We start from the raw sequence: 18330 nt of genomic DNA on the forward strand, positions 1-18330 counted from the left end.
TTAAGGTTATATGTTACGGGCATGAACTGGTCACGGTTTAGGTTATGGCTGAGGTTTGGCTTTCCACAATAAATGGAAATCAATTGAAAGTTCTAATAAGGATAGCTGCAAAAATCTGAGTCTTATTTGTGTCTGCTCTCCAGCTTCCGAACTCACCTTTCGGCCCCAAAGAGTAGTTGCCATGGTGACACCCGTCAGGTTTGGTGGGACGGGCTTGTAGTCAAAGCCTCTCAGCAATCCTGAGCGAACCTCTCACCCTCCCCATTCTTCCTTGTCCTCCAGGAAAAGAAACTGGCCTGGCCTTCAGAGCCATACTCGACTGAAGGTTTTCCAAAAACAAAAAAAGAGCTGAAACTCTTGTGTGCATCCGTTGAAGTTTGCAACATGTTACGAGTCAAACGATGAGTGACGCGTCTTTGTTGCTGCAGCTACTTACTGAGTCTGCTTCTCTGAGATACAACAGTCATACTCACAGCCCATCTTTTCTCCAAAGCCTTTTTAATCATGAACATACCTTAGAGTCTTTTCCCCCACTGTGTTACAGCGACCACTCTTCTGTCCCACTTCTCTGCCGTCATCCCTCATCAGCAGCAGCTCTTTGTAATATATACATCCACTTAGAATCTATTTTTGGTATTATTTTCATTCTTTGTTTGCTCCTTTTTCTTTAATTCGTTTTATTTTACTCCAGAAACAAGTTCAAGACAGCATTAGAACACGTCAAATAGAAATACATCTATAAACGCGCACATACTGCACTGCATATGCACGTATATACATACATACATGAACCATTTAACATACATGAATAGCATGATACCTCACTGTAACAGCTTCTGAATCCTTACATAAAAAACAAGATTGTTAAATATTAGGAGATAACTATTTATATCTCGCTTTTGTCTGTGCTGCCCTTTGTGCTGTCTTCCTCATACAAATATCAATATTATTGTAAAGCAGTAGCAGTAATAAGCATCGTCACTGGTTATTAGATTAGTCTGAAGGTTCTGTCATTAGAAATACCTCTTGTAGTCGTACCTACTGAATTTATCAGCTGTGCTTCTTTCCTAACCTCAACCTTGCTCTCCTCTCTATTATTTCACAGTCAGCGTTTAACCCCCGCTCATATACAATCGTTGCTGCATAAATGCATCAAGTAACTCGTCTTTCTTTCACCCGCCCTTCAACCTTACATGTCCGTGTCTTCTTTTCCCATCTATCCCTGCTCTCCGCTCTGTGGATGCTCTCCAGATGCTGAAGACATCCATTAACTCTAACCCACCTCCCTTACACTCCTCTGGCCGCCCACAGTAAGCTGTGACTGAGTGTTATGGGGGGGGGTTGGGGGTCTGATAGTGGCGAGCAATGGAGCGGACAAGTTATTACAGGACAGGCAAATAGAGGCCCGATGAAGCATGACAACCTCCTTTCCCCAAAGCGCCACACACACACGGACACAGACAGATATACACACGCACACGCGTACACAGACAGAAAACACATGCAAACACATTCAACACAAATATTCATGCAGTCTTCACAGCTCTCTTCCAAAACATCATAAAGACATGCAGAAGTTCTTTTGGAGATAGGCAGGCTTAACAATGCCACACACACACAAACACAAACACACACAAACACACAAAGCTTGCACATAAATGCCTTCTTTCGTTGTGCATGCTAACGAGAACAGACATACAGTACATGGCAGGGCACAGCAACAGGAACGGGGTGACAGCATGGGACATGAATATTAACACTGGGATGCCGAGGGGACCTGGAACAGTCCCGTTGCAGAGCAGTTAACTTGCTCCGCTTCCCAGAATTGCTTGGCAGAGCAGCTTTCAATCAAGCAAATCTTTCATGTCCCACCAGGGGGAAGTTTGTTGGCAGCAAGGATTCATAAAAACAATAACACACAACAGAGGACAACGAGGGTGATCACATGCTCGAGCCGAGGGTCCAAACCCCCTCAGGTCTCGAGAGAGAGAGCGCAGGTTTAAAATGTAGATGAAATTGTTTAATTAGACTTCAAACAGTCCAGTCCGTTTTAATTTTTTCTTCTGAAAAGAAGTGTGTTGATAGGAAACTGTCCTCTCTCTCTCTCTCTCTCTCTCTCTCTCTCTCTCTCTCTCTCCTCTCTCTCTTTCGGTTTAAAATGCAGGCGGTCTGAAATGATTGCACGAAGGCAATTGCTGAAAGGGCTTTTAACAGTGGGTGTAGGTCAGAGCGATAAAGTCTTTAATTCGCTGCAAATAAACTGTGTGAAGCACGTAGCCACCTAATGAAAAATCCACTGTCCTCGCCGAGAGGACGTTGGATCTGTGCAGACTTTGTTTAAAAATGCAGCGAGAAAACCTCCAGAGTCTCCTGGTCTCTGCTATAGATGAAATACACTGTGGTGTTTCACAGGTTGGTGGTTGCGGGGACACCTGCATCAAAAGCCATTTATCAGTGTTGGCTGAGTGGACATGTCTTATCTGTAACACACAGCCCATACACAAATACCATACATCTCAGGTGCAACAGTGAAAACACGTGAGGTGTGTTAAGACGTAAAAGGCGATTGGATGTTGTTGGAAGGTGAAGGTGTGTACAGACACTATCACAATGTGACTGGATCAGACAGACCACCTCTGGAGCTGATCAGACTGGAGTGATTAGATAACATAAGGCAGTGTCCACTCCTGGGTCAGAATTAAAATCACAGCTGCTAGTTGTGATGACGAATCAAACAAAGGACAAATCTCATCTTCAATATCAACATGAAAACAATAAAAACATTCACAGCTGCAGCAATTGCTGTGAAATTCAGATTCTTGTTTTCAAAGGCCTCCTGCAGAGAAAGAAAAAGACACGTCTTTCTGTATCGTGTCCTCACCTCACCTGTGTTTATGTTGAAAATAGATAAACCTCACACCCAGTAGCATTTCAAGGGCCCCAGGCAAAGGGGACTTGGGGGGGCCCTACATCAAACCAAACCAAACCCCCCACCAAGAAACACATGATCCATCATTCCAAACAATTCCTTTATTTGACTTACAAACAAAGCACATACTGACGTCTAGTCATCAAACAAACCTCAGAAACTATGAAGCTTTGGGCAGAAAGTTAGTGGCGTGGAGCCTCATTAGGGGGTTTTCGACCATGGCGTCATTGTCGTCTCCTGAACACAGCTGGTCATAGAATTTAAGGGGGTTCTCACAAAATTGTTGCTTCTTTGGACTTTCGTAATCAATCGTTCTTGGGGGGCCCCTCTCAGCTCGGGGCCCAGTTGCCACACCCCTCACCTGCTTGGCATATTGTGCATAAGAAATGTGACCAAAATGCAAAGCACACAGAATTCAGACGAGACCAATGCTTGAAATAAGTAAATGACTGTGTTACATTATACAACACATGCAGACTTAAGATTCAAGAGTTTATTGTTTAATAGCAGATGTAAATGAAGTCAGTAAGACAGTAAAAGCTGGATGTTTCGGTCTTAAAATCCTTTATTAGCAAAAAAAATCCCTGACTATATCCACCACACTCACTTTTAAGAGTTTGTTTTTCACCCTCTTGATTCCATGTGTGCTGGTAGAGACTCCTCGTCTGAAGGGAGAACCAAACAACCCGCAAGTGGCTGTTTGTTGTTTCCCCCCCAAAAAAATTTCTTTCAGATTTCTGCACCATGTGACACGGGTTTAGCTCGCGCTCGCTGGACCTGGATGAAAGGCTTTCTGGGATTCTGCTTGTATTGGCGTGTTTTTATTTGTGTGATCATCAGCAAGCAGTGTGTGTGTGTGTGTGTGTGTGTGTGTGTGTGTGTGTGTGTGTGTGTGTGTGTGTGTGTGTGTGTGTGTGGGTGTGTGTGTGTGTGTGTGTGTGTGTGTGTGTGTGTGTGTGTGTGTGTGTGTGTGTTTGAACTGTACCTTTGAACTTAATGCAAGGTACGTGCCTGGCTGGCGTGCTCTCTGTATTTGGGAACTGGATGTTAATCGCACATGTTTGCATCTCTTTGTCGGAATGTTAGAAGTCAGATGGCATGCCCCCCCCGACACAACCCTCAACCCAACTCATGCCCTCCCCCTGCTCTGGATGCCCGCCCCATACTAACAGATGGAGTGTGTGTGTGTGTGTGTGTGTGAACAGTTCATGTACATGTAAGTAAAAGTGTGAATTGTCTGCCCCCTAGTGGTCCTCTTCTCTCCTCCACGCTTGTCACTTTCCTGAGGTTCTGCACTTCATTTTATCACTGTGTCTTCAAGGGGCGTGATTGTGGTACACAGGGCGTCCAAGTGAGCCCGTTCCTGTAATTAACATCAGAGAAAAAGTGACAATAAGACAAAGATCTGCTGTGACTGACCTGTTGAACCCGGCCAGATTCTCCACATGCAGCAGCAAACCCTGGAATTCTGAAGCAAAGGAATGATGACTTTTTCTCCCCCTAACCAATCTGGATTCTTTTCAAAGATGGCACTTTGTGAATGTGAGATGAGTCTCCAGTGCATAGGGAAAGTACAGCACATCTGCGCAGCCTGTATCTTCTCCCTCAGGACTGAGCCGGGGGGGGGTATCTCCATTCCTTTTATTCTGAGGCGTTTTAAGTGTGGCAATTAAGATATGTGGAGTCTTTTATTAGCCCGATTTATTTTAATTTGATTTTGCTCATTGAACCCAGATAAGCGTATCCTGACAGTTGTGAGTTTGCATATTCAGTGCCAGGTAGCCAATCAGGACAAAAGAATGTGCTCCTCCATTTAAAAAAAAAAAGGAAAAGCTTGTATCTCAGCAACCTGACAGCGTGTCGACTGTTGATCTGCAGCGTAGTTTGATTAAAGACAAACAACAGAGTGCTTCAGAGCTCGTTTTAATCGCTGAATGTTCAATAGCCCGTTGTGCACTAACATCGGCCCTCTCTCTGCTTCAGTTGCTGCGTACAGTAGCTGTGTTTGTGTATGTGTGCAAGTATTCTGTGTCATCTTGTTCTGCATCTCTCGATGGATTTCTGCTCTCGTTTTACTTCAACTAAGAAATGGTTTCATGTGAAAGTTTCCTCTCTTAATACTTAATGGGCTCAGCTACACTGTAATGTAAATCTTGGGGTTTTCCAAATGTGTAAAACCCACACACACACACACACACACACACACACACACACACACACACACACACACACACACACAGGGCTGTCAGAGACATTTAGATATTGTAATGTGAACAGTATCTTGAGGAGTCAAACAATTTTTGAAATAATAATTCTTTGCTATTGATGCTTTTGAATTTAGCATTAAAAATATATAGATCTTTGAGGCCTATACCAGTATCATTCGAGACATGATATTGAGGTATTGGTTTGGTAACATTTTTGTTTTACTTTAAAATGGAGACATGTGCATAAGTTGGACAAACTTGCATCATGTAATTTGTCATTTGTATATCTATGACGAGCCAATAACAAAATCCACTCAAGCATCATTGACTGTGTATGTTCAGTGGCCCTTAGAGCTCGAGGCACTTAGGAAAACACAGACAAATAAAGACAACAAAACCTCAGTAAATACAGTAACCTTCTGCAAATACACACAACACAAACAAATAAAAAAAAATTCATACTTTGCATGTGTTTTTGAGCTATCTGGGCCTCCATAGATAGGTATGATCTCATTGAGTAAAGTCTGAACCCCCACAGGTTTTGATTTCCTTTCATTTCGCACAAAATGGAAAAAAAAATGTCAAAGAAGAGGAGAGCTGGTAGTCAGGTTGATAAAGGATGGTGCATAAAGAGAGGAGAGCAGGGGGTGCAGGCAGAAAGAGTGCATTCCTGGTGCTGAAGGCCTTTACAGCAGGGGTCCGTGTGAGTCAGCTCCTTGTAACTGTAATTTTGTGCAGTGTGTGTGGAGATGGAGATTTTCTTGGACTGTGATAAAGGAGATTCGTGCACATGTAACTTGAAATGACACAAAGGATTCTTACCTCTCCCATTTAACACATCCACATCTGTCTGCAGCTCTCTTCTCTTTCAGCTCCTCTCCTCTGTCCACTATTGTGCCGCCTGTGACCTCTCTGCCTCCCTGTAATTCTCTCCTCTCATGCAGGGGTAATAAAATGTGGCCGAGATAATGAAATACAAAAAAAGAGTGGTAGACTATTGGAGAGAGAAAGACGGTGAAAAGGGGAACAGAGTGGAATAGTGCAAATAGGGAAAGTAAGAGAAATTGAAGAAATAGAAACTATATTAGTAGTTTTTTTGCTTTTGATAGTGTGTAATCCAGGCTGAGTGCAGTTGTTGTGTATTAAAGACAAGGTACATGTCATCCTCGTGTCAGTAAATTGTCAAGGAGACGAGAGCAGATTGGGATAGAGGGTGAAGAGGGGAGGAAAGAGCTCTGGGAAGCTGACAGAGAGGGAGGGAGATATTAGAGGAGAAACAAGACGGGGAAACAAAAGGCCCCAGCAGGGGTGGAGCAAAGTGGAGGAGAGAGGGGAGAAAAGGATAGGGGAGGACGAGATGGAGAGAGATGTGGCGAGGGAGGAGGAGGAGGAGGCACTCTCATGTAATTAAAGTGGCCTAGTTGAAAGGCTGCACCTTGCCCCCCCACGTCCTCCCCTCTAAGCCTCCACAAACAGTAACAGGTTTATGAGTTTATGAATACAGTATAGAGCCACCGGGAGAACGGCACTGTGAGGTTATTTGCGTAGAACCCAAGTGCATCTATGTTCTGACCTTTATGTGAACACCCAGAAATGCTCCTCAGGGGGGCAGTGTTTCTCTCTTCAAGATCTTGTGACATTCATCGCTGCAATTATTTTTAAAAAGTTACATAATTATCAACATGTAACTCCATCAATGGACTAAAATGTCCCCAAAAAATATATTTTGTTCAAATTCAAGGACTGAAATACTGTTGTTCTTGTTTCCACACAATTGGCTACTCCCTGTTTAGGTAAAGGTCACGTTTGCATTATTACTACTGTGACTTGGAGTGGAAGAAGCTGAATGTTGGTGTTGCTGTTTGTTAACTATCTTAACCAGTGTCCCGATTGCGTTTGGCTAACTCTGTGTACTGTTTATCCATTAGCTACTGCAGACATTTTACATTTCTTAAAGTTTTTCACCCATTTCCCATAATCTTGTTTAATTAACCATTTATTCATTCCTTAAGACCGTCCATCCATTCATTATGTATCTCTTATCCTTTGTGGGTCGACAGATGAGACAAGCAAACCATCCAACCTTACATTCACACCTACGGACACGAGTCTCCAACTAGAATGGCAGCCAGTAGCCATAAAAATCGCTGATCAACTTCAGCTTGATGACAAACCATGCAGCAGGTCTTTACTTTCAGTTTCTGTCATGCCACACGAGACTTGGATCAAATTGAATGAGTTGTAGAAGAAAAGCTTCCGACGCTCCCTCTAAGTTCAGCGGTGTCCAAGCAACGTTGCCCTTGGTCGACAGGGCGGATGGATATATTTGATCTTTTCATGTCAGATCTGACAAGACAGGAAAAGCCTCCAGTGAACTTTGATGTTCAACTTTGATCCTCATAGTTCAATTGAGCAAATTCAGTACAAAGTAATCCTGTCAGAGATGTGAGTGGTACCGGGCATGGATGAGTTCATGTGGTGAAGAGCGAAAAGATTTGTGTATCAGTAAAATTTGGAAAACCAGTCATTGGCAGGAATGTTAACATATAGGATTTAAAATGAAAAGACTGCATCAGAGATACGAGTGTGTGGATTTTCCCTTTTTCCCCTTTGATGTTCCATAAACACAACATCTGATTCTGGCTCAGCCGTACAGGACTTTGATGCACGAATCCATTCTTCACAAAGATGAAAGTTACTACAAAAAAATAGAACCCTCCGATTTGCAGATAGAAACTAATGGATGTACCCCATGTGTGTGAGTGTGTGTGTGTGGCCATAAGGTGCTGGTGTGTAATTGGGACTCTTTCCTTTTGAATCACATTTCCCATTGTTATTGTTATTGACCTCCCTTCACCTTTTGTTGCATGTAATGGTCACACCTTTCTTTGTCCCACATCGACAACAAACAGCACGAAAATTGGCTGTAACACAGAATGTTGTGCTCAATCACACACACTGACTGGTGATGGCTTCCACACACACACAGGACCTCTCTCCTCTGACAGAGCTTGTTTCAGTCTCTTTCTCTTTTTTTTCTCCCCTGTCTTTTCATCTCCTGTGTGATTTGAAACAGCCTTTCAGGCCTCAATTGCTAATATACCGAAGAGGCTCCCATTGTTAATGTTACAGCATTAGTTCCTTTTGTGTGTGCTACTCTTCTGCTCCCAGAAGACTGCCCTGAGACTTGATAGGCAGCCTAGGGTGACAGTGGTGGGATCTCTTTATTGCCGCTTTTTTTTCACAAGGTAATTATGGAAATAATTCCTCTTTGTTTCGGCCTTTCTCCGCTGACGGTCCAGTTCATAATTAATTGGTACCGTGAAGGACCGGCCAATTTTGATTCACAAGGGAGGGGTCGAGGGGGGCTTGTTTTATTGGCTGGTCTGGGGCAGCGGGCGGGAGCATCTGAATTAGATTAGTTTTAATTAAGGCATGGGGCCTCCTGACTACACATTGGTACATAAATAGGCCGAATGCCAGGCTGGTTGTTTTTTGGGAATTCAACGGTATGTGCACACACGTTTGCGGCTGAATACTCCCATAGGCCTTCAAGGTCAGGGAGACAGGGAAAACATGTAGCATTGCGTCTGGCAGAGAACAAGCTGGGGAAAAAGTCCTCTGATGATAAATCGCTGGTGTGTTCACACAAACATTCAGACACATCTGAGCTGTTATAGTCTCTCTTTAGTCACCAAGCATTTTTGTCCTCAAGGAAAAGTCTGACATTTTGGGAGATATACAAGACTTGTGTTTATGAAACTAAGGCAGCTGGTTAGCTTAGCTTAGCATAAAGACTGAAAACAGAACATAGACTGGATATAAAGAAGGAATATGTGTCTCCACATCATCACACTATCCAGAAATGAAACCAAAATATCCCGGATACGAACTCTACCATCTTCTGCTAATTACTTCATTTGGAGCCAGAATCCCGCCGACACATGCACACTCTCTCTGTCTACATAATTAAAACCAAACTTATTGTTAAAAACAACACTTTGAACATATGTCAAGGTGAAAATGACCAAAACCATCTTTGAGAGAAGTTAATCTGACTTGTACTTTGACTTTTTAGTCAACGCCACTAGGGGGCGATCAAAATGCTTTGGCTTTACTTGGGGAGACGTCATGTCGTCCATCTTTATGTGCATTCAGACCCAGCATCTTTTCCTTTTAGGAAAAGTTCAACATTTTACGAGTTGGATAAATATGATACCAGTCAGTCATTAATTATGAAAGCAGCTGGTTAGCTTAGCTTAGCATAAATACTGGAAACACAAGAGACAGCTAGCTTCAGTCTGTCAGAGAGTGATCGAATCTGTTTATTAAGTTCACAAATTAACACATTTGATCTCATTTGTTTAATCTGAATTAAAAATAAAGGGTTTCCTCTCTCAGTCATTTTATCTGGCTATGTGGATCACACCTGTAACTTTGGTCATATTGACTTTTCACACTTGTCTTTTCGTGCACGTTCAGCCTGACTCTTCGCAGCCTGTGGCTCCGGATTGTACATGTGAAGGGGAATCTCATCCCTCTGCTAAATACAATATCCCCCAAGAGCCTGTAAGTCTACATAAGCCTGAAACACATTAAAAAGCTCAACAACAACAAAAGGGTTCACCTGCTTTTCGGTCTCAGGAGATCAAATCCTTACAGATGGAACCATTTTCTGTCTTTTGATTAATCCCCAAGATACATTATCTGGTCATTTCCAGACAAGCTCTCTGCACAATATCCTCAACTGTCAGAGTGACGGCCAGTGGACAGAGATGTGAGTTGTTGTGAGTATTAGGCTTTAATAAATACAGTGTGTGAAACAGCCCAAAACATAGAAGGTGTCCCAATGAGTGTTTTGAACCTTTTTATGAGGCACGCAGAGGTTTGATGTTTAGAGGGCCCCTGAGGCACTTGTGTAATTTGAACTAAAACAGCAACTGTAAAATACTTTTATGTAACCCATTCCTCATTAGCACAGCCTCTCTGCACATCCATAATAAATAGCTTTCCCTACATCCTCCCTCCCTCCTGCTCTCCTCAGTACAACAGTACTGTCTGCCGGTAAGCAGCTGAAACACCATTTACATGAACCTCACCCCGAGTGCCTGATTGAAATTCTCACACTGTAATATCAGTCAGCGGAAATGTTTAAGTGCTATTCCCTCGTCCCATCCGGAATAATAAGCTGCACTGCTGTCTGGCATTACAGTCGTCCCTCTCCTCATTTCAGCCCAGCCAGTTGGCTGCTGTGAGTTTCTTACTGCTGGCCATGGCTCCCATCGTGAACATTCCCTGGACTACTAAGTAGTTTGCACTCTCCCCCTTTCCCTGCGACAAGCACGGTAATCAGTGAAGGCCCCTGGTGTTCCTCTGCCTTCTCTCATCACCATGCTCAACACCAAGCATATCGAGTTGCTTTTTTTATCTAAAGGAGCTGTAAGCTGTTTTGCCCTCACAAAGCATTTTTTTTCCTCTCTGTTCTTCTTCTTTCTTCACAATAAAAGAGCGGGCTCCGTGATTTTAGACCGAGCCCCTGCTTTTCAAAAGTAGCCTCTGCACTGTACACGATGCTCCATTTGTTCTCCTTATCTCTGGGAGCTCTCGGGGAGAGTCTGACTGCTGTCATGCTTATTATGTTGCGCTCTCATCTCCTAGAGAGGCTGCCTCTATTGAATCATATAGAACGCATTTTAAAATGAACCAGAAAACAATTTACTGCTTGATATTCACAGCCATCCACTTCAATTCCTCTCTCTACTCCCGTGGCTCTGCAACTTCACAACTCATCCTGCCGTTTACTCAACCTCCTATTCCCCTAAATTGTTTACCACCTCGACATCCGTCTTTCCCTCACTCACCATCAGTCACCCTCTCTTTTCCCCAACCTCCTACATCATCATTCATTTACTCTTTATTTCCTTCCACTCTCTCTTGCAGAAGCCCCTGGCCAGGACTTTGTGACACTAGACTACCGTCTGCGCTACTACCCCAGCATCACTTACGCCGTCATCGGCAGCGCCGTCATCTTCGTTCTGGTGGTGGCTTTGCTGGCCTTGGTGCTCCACCACCAGAGGAAGCGTAGCGTCCTGCTGCCCAGAGGCGTGAGAGGGAGCTCACATCACCACCACCACCACCAGCCCCTGTTGCTGTCCCGTCTGGTCATCTTGGACCGGGGCCACGTCCATCCTGGAGGTCCAGGTCTCTCCCCCGGCTCGCCAACCACAGCAGGCCAGTGCAGCTCCACTACACAAGCCCTGCAGCTGCTCTCAGGGACTCTGTATCCCTCTGGACTCTCCATGGACTCACCTCCATCATACTCACAAGCTGTTCTGGATGTCAGGTGAGAGGAATAATGATACTAACACTTGTATGGAGATGTATAATATTTTGTCTGTAGCCATAAAGAACAATTTCCACTGTAAACCAGTACGAAAGTAAGAAACAGAAACAGTGGTGTTGAAAGTTGCATGTAGCAACTCTAGCAAATATAAGCTCATTTATTATTATATGACAGAATAAAGGTGTGACATCATTTACTTTAATCAAATTTGTCCCAAACTGTCAACTTTCATTCACTAACCAAATCTGTTGTAAATGATGCTATTGGGAATATCAACATTATAATGAATAATTAAACAATGAATCCTCTACATACTCTGTTATACTAATTTACTCATTAACATAATAAAAGCAGAATGTTGCTGTTTAAAAGACTAATCAAAAATTTACATAAATGTGTTTAATACCTCAACAATATTCCCATTAAAACAATTTGTTGCTTTTGTCATCTTCAGAGTTGCTTAAAATAAATGGCAAGTGAATCATAAAATCGTGGAAAGGGTGAATTGGGTTAAATGATAAAAATGTGAACCACAAATAATAATGGGTTACCTTAATTAAGGATGGTCTCTTAAATATTCGATCGTTTTCAAAGAAAGCTGTGTACATCCTGAATCTTTGCGTGCTGGTGGTGAAAAACGTCATTGTACAGTTTTTATGTAACACTTCATGAATGTGACATCATATTCTAATCATTTTCTCCTCTGCTTGTCCTAAGTCGGCCTCCATGGTTTGATCTCCCTCCTCCTCCGTACCTCCCTGATCGGGAACTTCCGTCAGCAGACGAGCTGCCTCAGTACGAGGCCCTACGAGACCCTTTGAGCCACCAACCAGCGCGTCCCGCTGCACCCTCCACCCCCCGAACTGTGACCTCGGGCTCACAGCCGAACTCCAGAGGAGAGTCCGAGCAGCTGTAGCAGCCCCCCTCCCCCCAATCTTGTGAACTGATAATATTTGGTACTTCGAGACTGAAGGACCAGGCTGCAGGGTCATTCGAGGCCAGGACAGTCCACAACAAAGACCTGCTGAGGATTATTCAACAGGGACCGAGAGACTAAACAGCATCCTTAACTCGCCTCCCACACACCGGCTGAGTGAAGCACTGGACTGAGATCAGCCTCTGCAGACTGATCCTGTGTGCTGGCTCACCCTGCTGGGGTCGTGGCTGAACTGCACTTCAATCAGTTGCATATTCAGTGAATTGTCATCAGTTCAGTGCAGGTGAACTGTGCTCGCCTTGAAGAAGAACTGTGTATAATACGTAGTAAATGGAGGAGCACATTTCCAGTCATTAACACAACATATATAATGCGAGCAGCGAGTGGCAGCACCTGAAATGATCATTGTGTAACAGTCTAATCAGATTAGAGTGGTGTTATTCTTCTAATTTTTAGCACTTGAGAGCTGAATGAAAATCACGTTTTGAAATACTCTTCACGCTACTTTACATTTCACATCTACGGTATTTTCCATAGTTAGGTTTATGAGAGATCTTTATTGTGTTCAAATTGTAAAATAGCTGAATACTAGATATCAAGACGAGGTCAAAACCAAATAAATGGCTGGACTGTGTGTGGTCAATGTGAAAAATTATAGACGTAGCGGAAAACTGTTGTGGAACCGTAAAACACCAGTTTGCATAATGCTGTATTTGCATTTTGTGTGTATTGTCAGCCGTTTTCAGTCCTTTATCTGTTTGAACATCAGCTCAGTCGGACATTACAAGGACTTTGTACCGTGGAGCTGGCAGCGTTAGGTCTTTTTAATGCCCAGTTCAACTGATCGGACATTCGTGCTCATCCGTACGGCTTCTCCGGGTAGAAAAGTTCAAAGTTTACCCACATTTGGTGATAAATCTGTGCTATTGGGAGTCACTTTACTTTGATGAATTGCTGTGGTTGCCTCAATGTAACTGAAGTGGATTCAGTTTTCAGATTTATCCAAATAGAAGACGAAACAATGATGACATTACGAATAGGAATGAACCTGTTGCTTCGATGATGAACCGATAAATGATGCCTGTAAAAACTGTTTTATATTATTTTAGTGGTACTTAAAATTAGAGATATTTCTTTTAGATCAGTGGTTTTTGTGTTTATTTTTTTCCAAAATATTACTTGTCATTTGGTTAAATTCCAGCAAAAAAGTAAAAAGGACCATTGAGTTTTGCTTAAATAATATTAGGCAGATATATATATAAATTTATCACATTATATCATTCCTCTGCTGGCAAAGATAATATTGTTTTATTACATTTCCGTCTGAATAGAAGACCAATCATTTTTGTTTATGCAAAGACAAGAAATACATTCAAAGTATTTTGTTGAGGCCTTTATTCTGTGCCACAATGGCTCTTAGTGCCTTTATTCTGAAATGTTTTTGGACAGAAATTAAAATCGTATTAAAGCCAGGTCTGAGATTTACCAGGAAACATTTGAGATTATCTCATTTTAGATCAGATTGTTCATATTGAGATTGAGATTAGTTCATGTATATGACGTTGACTGTGTGGCGTTCGGGGAAATCATCCTCCGAAGTATAAAAACAAAGACTGATCCATTCCACATCTGAAGGATCTGTGTTACACATGTACCATTGATCTTTGCTCCTGACATTGTACGTAGGAGATTTGAAAGTAAAGAAATCTATTAAAAAGTAGAAAACATCTTTAGATCTTAAAGTGAGAGATGAATGTGTGACACGTGAAACATAGAAATGTTTTGCCTCCTTACTTTTCTTCTAGAGCCAGCGGTGAAAAAACAATCAAACCAAAGATAATCATTATTGATCCTTTCTCCTACGATGTTACCCTCCAAAGGAATAATTGTGTCACAAATGTTTGTACCTCCATTATATAAAAACCTTTATCATATTAAAATGTGCAAAGGCTTGTTGAGTCAAACAGAAGTCGTGTTATTTGCTGTAAAAACTGGAAAACATTTCTCAGGAGAAGATTGATATCAGTCTGCTCTGTTGTTTATATATAAGTTCTGTTTTAAAGGAATGTTTAAGATCAAATTATATTTTCTGTTCTGATTTGTTTTCTGTAGGTTAGATATTCACATGTCTGTAGTGTTGCCCGTCATGATCTCTTTATCCCCTGTATTCTTTATATTGAAAGTAATATAAAATTCTGACTCAGAATTCATGTGTATGAGTGGGTCTTTCCTGTGAATGTCTGTTTCAGTCCGATATGGCAAAATAAAATGACCCAAAAGTAACTAAAAGTACAAAAGTAACTAAAAAGTAACTAAAAGTACGAAAGTAACTAAAAAGTAACTAAAAGTACAAAAGTAACTAAAAAGTAACTAAAAGTACAAAAGTAACTAAAAAGTAACTAAAAGTAACTAAAAGTACAAGTAACTAAAAGTAACTAAGAGTAACTAAAAAGTAACTAAAAGTACAAAAGTAACTAAAAGTACAAAAGTAACTAAAAAGTAACTAAAAGTACAAAAGTAATTAAAAGTACGAAAGTAACTAAAAGTAACTAAAAGTACAAAAGTAACTAAAAAGTAACTAAAAGTACAAAAGTAACTAAAAGTACAAAAGTAACTAAAAGGTAACTAAAAGTACGAAAGTAACTAAAAAGTAACTAAGAGTAACTAAAAAGTAACTAAAAGTACAAGAGTAACTAAAAGTACAAAGTAACTAAAAAGGCTAAAAGTAACTAAAAGTAACTAAAAGTACAAGAGTAACTAAAAGTAACTAAAAGTACAAAAGTAACTAAAAGTAACTAAAAGTACAAAAGTAACTAAAAGTACAAAAGTAACTAAAAGGTAACTAAAAGTACGAAAGTAACTAAAAAGTAACTAAGAGTAACTAAAAAGTAACTAAAAGTACAAGAGTAACTAAAAAGTACAAAAGTAACTAAAAAGTAACTAAAAGTACAAAAGTAACTAAGAGTATAAAAGTAACTAAAAGTACAAGAGTAACTACAAGTACAAAAGTAACTAAAAAGTTACTAAAAGTACAAAAGTAACGAAAAAGTAACTAAAAGTAAAAAGTATCAAAAAAGTAACTAAAAGTACAAAGAAAAAAAGTAACTAAAAGTACAAAAGTAACTAGTAAGTAAAAGTACGAAAGTAACTAAAAGTAACTAAAAGTACAAAAGTAACTAAAAAGTAACTAAAAGTACAAAAGTAACTAAAAGTACAAAAGTAACTAAAAGGTAACTAAAAGTACGAAAGTAACTAAAAAGTAACTAAGAGTAACTAAAAAGTAACTAAAAGTACAAGAGTAACTAAAAAGTACAAAAGTAACTAAAAAGTAACTAAAAGTACAAAAGTAACTAAAAAGTAACTAAAAGTACGAAAGTAACTAAAAAGTAACTAAAAGTACAAAAGTAACTAAAAAGTAACTAAAAGTACAAGAGTAACTAAAAAGTAACTAAAAGTACAAAAGTAACTTAAAAGTACGAAAGTAACTAAAAGTACAAAAGTAACTAAAAGTACAAAAGTAACTAAAAAGTAACTAAAAGTACCAAAGTAACTAAAAAGTAACTAAAAGTACCAAAGTAACTAAAAAGCAATGTTTACACGGTTTGAGGAAATGTCACAATTCTGACCATGGTCCAATGACTTGACTGAGCTCACTTGAGCTGTATATTGTAAAGCAGCCAGGAGCAGTTCATCAAAGTATAAAACATGTCACTTCCTTTAGCCAGCAGGTGGCGCTGTGATTTTAAGTCATGATTTCTGTGTAGATGTCATCAGGCCGGGACTCTTGTCTTACATGTCTAGTTTGGACTCGATTGGACCATGTATGTCCGAGATACAGAACCTCGTGTTTTGATGGCGTGTAATCAAACTTTGACGCCATGCCACGGTCACACCATGTGACGAAAAATCGATCTTTGGGTTAGTTTTTATCTCCATCTTGTTGTGATGACACTCATCTCAATTTGAAGTTGATCAGATGAAAGCCCTGGGACAAGTACGTCAAAGTAAAAATGTGGAAAATGTGGAAAATGGCCACTAAAGTCAAAATGGCGGGCTTCCTGTTGCTTTTTTCTGTCTTCGTCACCGTCGTCGTCTTCGTCGTCGCCGTCGTCTCCGTCCTCTCTGTCTGCTTCTCCGTCTGCTTCTCCATCTCCTTGTCCGTCCGCTTCTCGGTCTGGCTCTTTCGCGTCCTCTTCGGGTTCAGAGGATGGTTGCTGGGAGAATAGCTGTTGGAGAACCTGTTCTCTGGTGAAACGCTCCTGATGTGACATCGTGCCATGGTCCGTGAGAGAGTGGCACACTGAGACTTATATGTGGGTCTAATGTACCCCCCTTGATTTCAATTGGAACCAGGTGTGGAGATCCCCCGCTCAGCCATACAAGGCGCCATTTCAAGCTGACTAACTCTCCAACCTCCCCACACACAGCGCAGAGTGTCATTTCGGAAACATTTAGCCCGTCTTAAGGGAAAATCATGGTCGAGGCGTTCTTTTCATAGCATTACAGTTTCAAATTTTATAGAAAATAAGGACAAAACCTCATCTACGGACAAGTTTTCTTTTGAATTGCATTGAGACAAACCTTCCACTGATACAACCCATGTACCGACACTACTGTACATTCACATCCTTCTTCACAGCTTCTTCAAACCATAAATAAAGGTCATTTGTTTGGATTTCACTCAGTATAAAATATTCTAAAGAAAAAAAAGCCTATTCATCCTCATCCAGTAAATGACCCCACAGAGCACCACAGCGCCCTCTCTGGGGGTCTAAATGACCCCTCCCATGACAATCGAGAATGACAATCCATTGGTCTCAATTACCCCAGGAGAATTGGATAATGACAATCCTTGGGTCACCCTAACCCTAACCCTGACCGGTTAAGTAAGTTTTGACACAAATCATATTTCTTTTTTTCCTCTGATGAAATAGGGGATTATTGTGATATATCTCTTGAAGTTTAAATCTAACCATGTAGGGGGTAAGAGGATATAGGTTTGGATGGGAAATCTCTATTGTGTTTGAAGTATCATTGCTTGTTTGTTTGTTTTTTGCTTTTTTGTACACATGAAAATGCAGTAAAATTATAGTAATTATCATTTAGCTTGGAAGCTCTTGAGTCCCTCAAGTATCCATAGTTGCCCTCCACACATGTTTTTAGCAGCTGAAAAGAGCCCTGTAGTTCTACATGTCCACCAATAGATGTCACCATGTCACCATCATGGAAAAAGCTCAGCTCTAAGTTGACTAGTGTTTAACTGAAGCTCTTTGTTTGTGTCCTGCTACATTTGTGTAATCATCAAGTGTTGGTTTTGTCATGTAGCTCCTGATGTGTTTTTGGTCTTACAACAGTATTCAAGCTCACATCTGCTTATATCTTGGTTCATGGCAACTATCTACATCCTTGACACCCAGTTCTGATTGAATACTATCTCACCAGTTGCCCTCCGCCCTCCAATTTTAATTGTGTTTTTCCCTCTTGGAAATGATCCCCCCCCCCCAACCCACCACCACCACAGAAAATTCTGGATCTCATCTTCGCCCCTCCCATCCCAATATCCGTATCACATAATGATACATAAGATAAACGTGTGATAGCATCTCTGACAGCCCACACCCGTCGCCTCTCATGTCCATCCCATCACTCTACCTGCCCCCTCGCCTCCAAATTGTCCTCTATCCCGAGCTGCTCATCTTTTATCTTCTCACCCTTGTGCATCTCTTTTATTTTCCCTCCCCTCACCCCCTCCTCCCTTTATTCAATGCGAGGAGCTGCCTGTCTTTCATCACACTGCAGTTCTCTGTACTCATCCTAAACTCTGGATATGCTGGAGGCCCATGTTTGCTTAGCCCGGGCCCTTAACTATGCAGACTTTAATTAAAAGCCTGCACGCTTCCCTTTTTGCCGTCTG

At 41.2% G+C, this 18330-nt stretch overlaps 1 protein-coding gene across 1 annotated transcript in view; it reads left to right on the forward strand.

Annotated features, from left to right (window-relative positions):
* ldlrad3 (low density lipoprotein receptor class A domain containing 3) overlaps window positions 1–14622 on the forward strand; it is a 76185-nt gene extending 61563 nt beyond the window's left edge. Inside the window, exons 5-6 of the mRNA XM_035156906.2 lie at window positions 11077–11479; window positions 12197–14622. Of these exons, the coding sequence (XP_035012797.1) occupies window positions 11077–11479; window positions 12197–12395 (602 nt within the window). The 3' untranslated portion in view covers window positions 12396–14622. The remainder of the gene's footprint in view (window positions 1–11076; window positions 11480–12196) is intronic.
* Window positions 14623–18330: the final 3708 nt, after the last annotated feature.

The sequence above is a fragment of the Hippoglossus stenolepis genome, chromosome 5, assembly GCF_022539355.2.
Source record: "Hippoglossus stenolepis isolate QCI-W04-F060 chromosome 5, HSTE1.2, whole genome shotgun sequence".
Lineage (NCBI taxonomy): Eukaryota > Metazoa > Chordata > Actinopteri > Pleuronectiformes > Pleuronectidae > Hippoglossus > Hippoglossus stenolepis.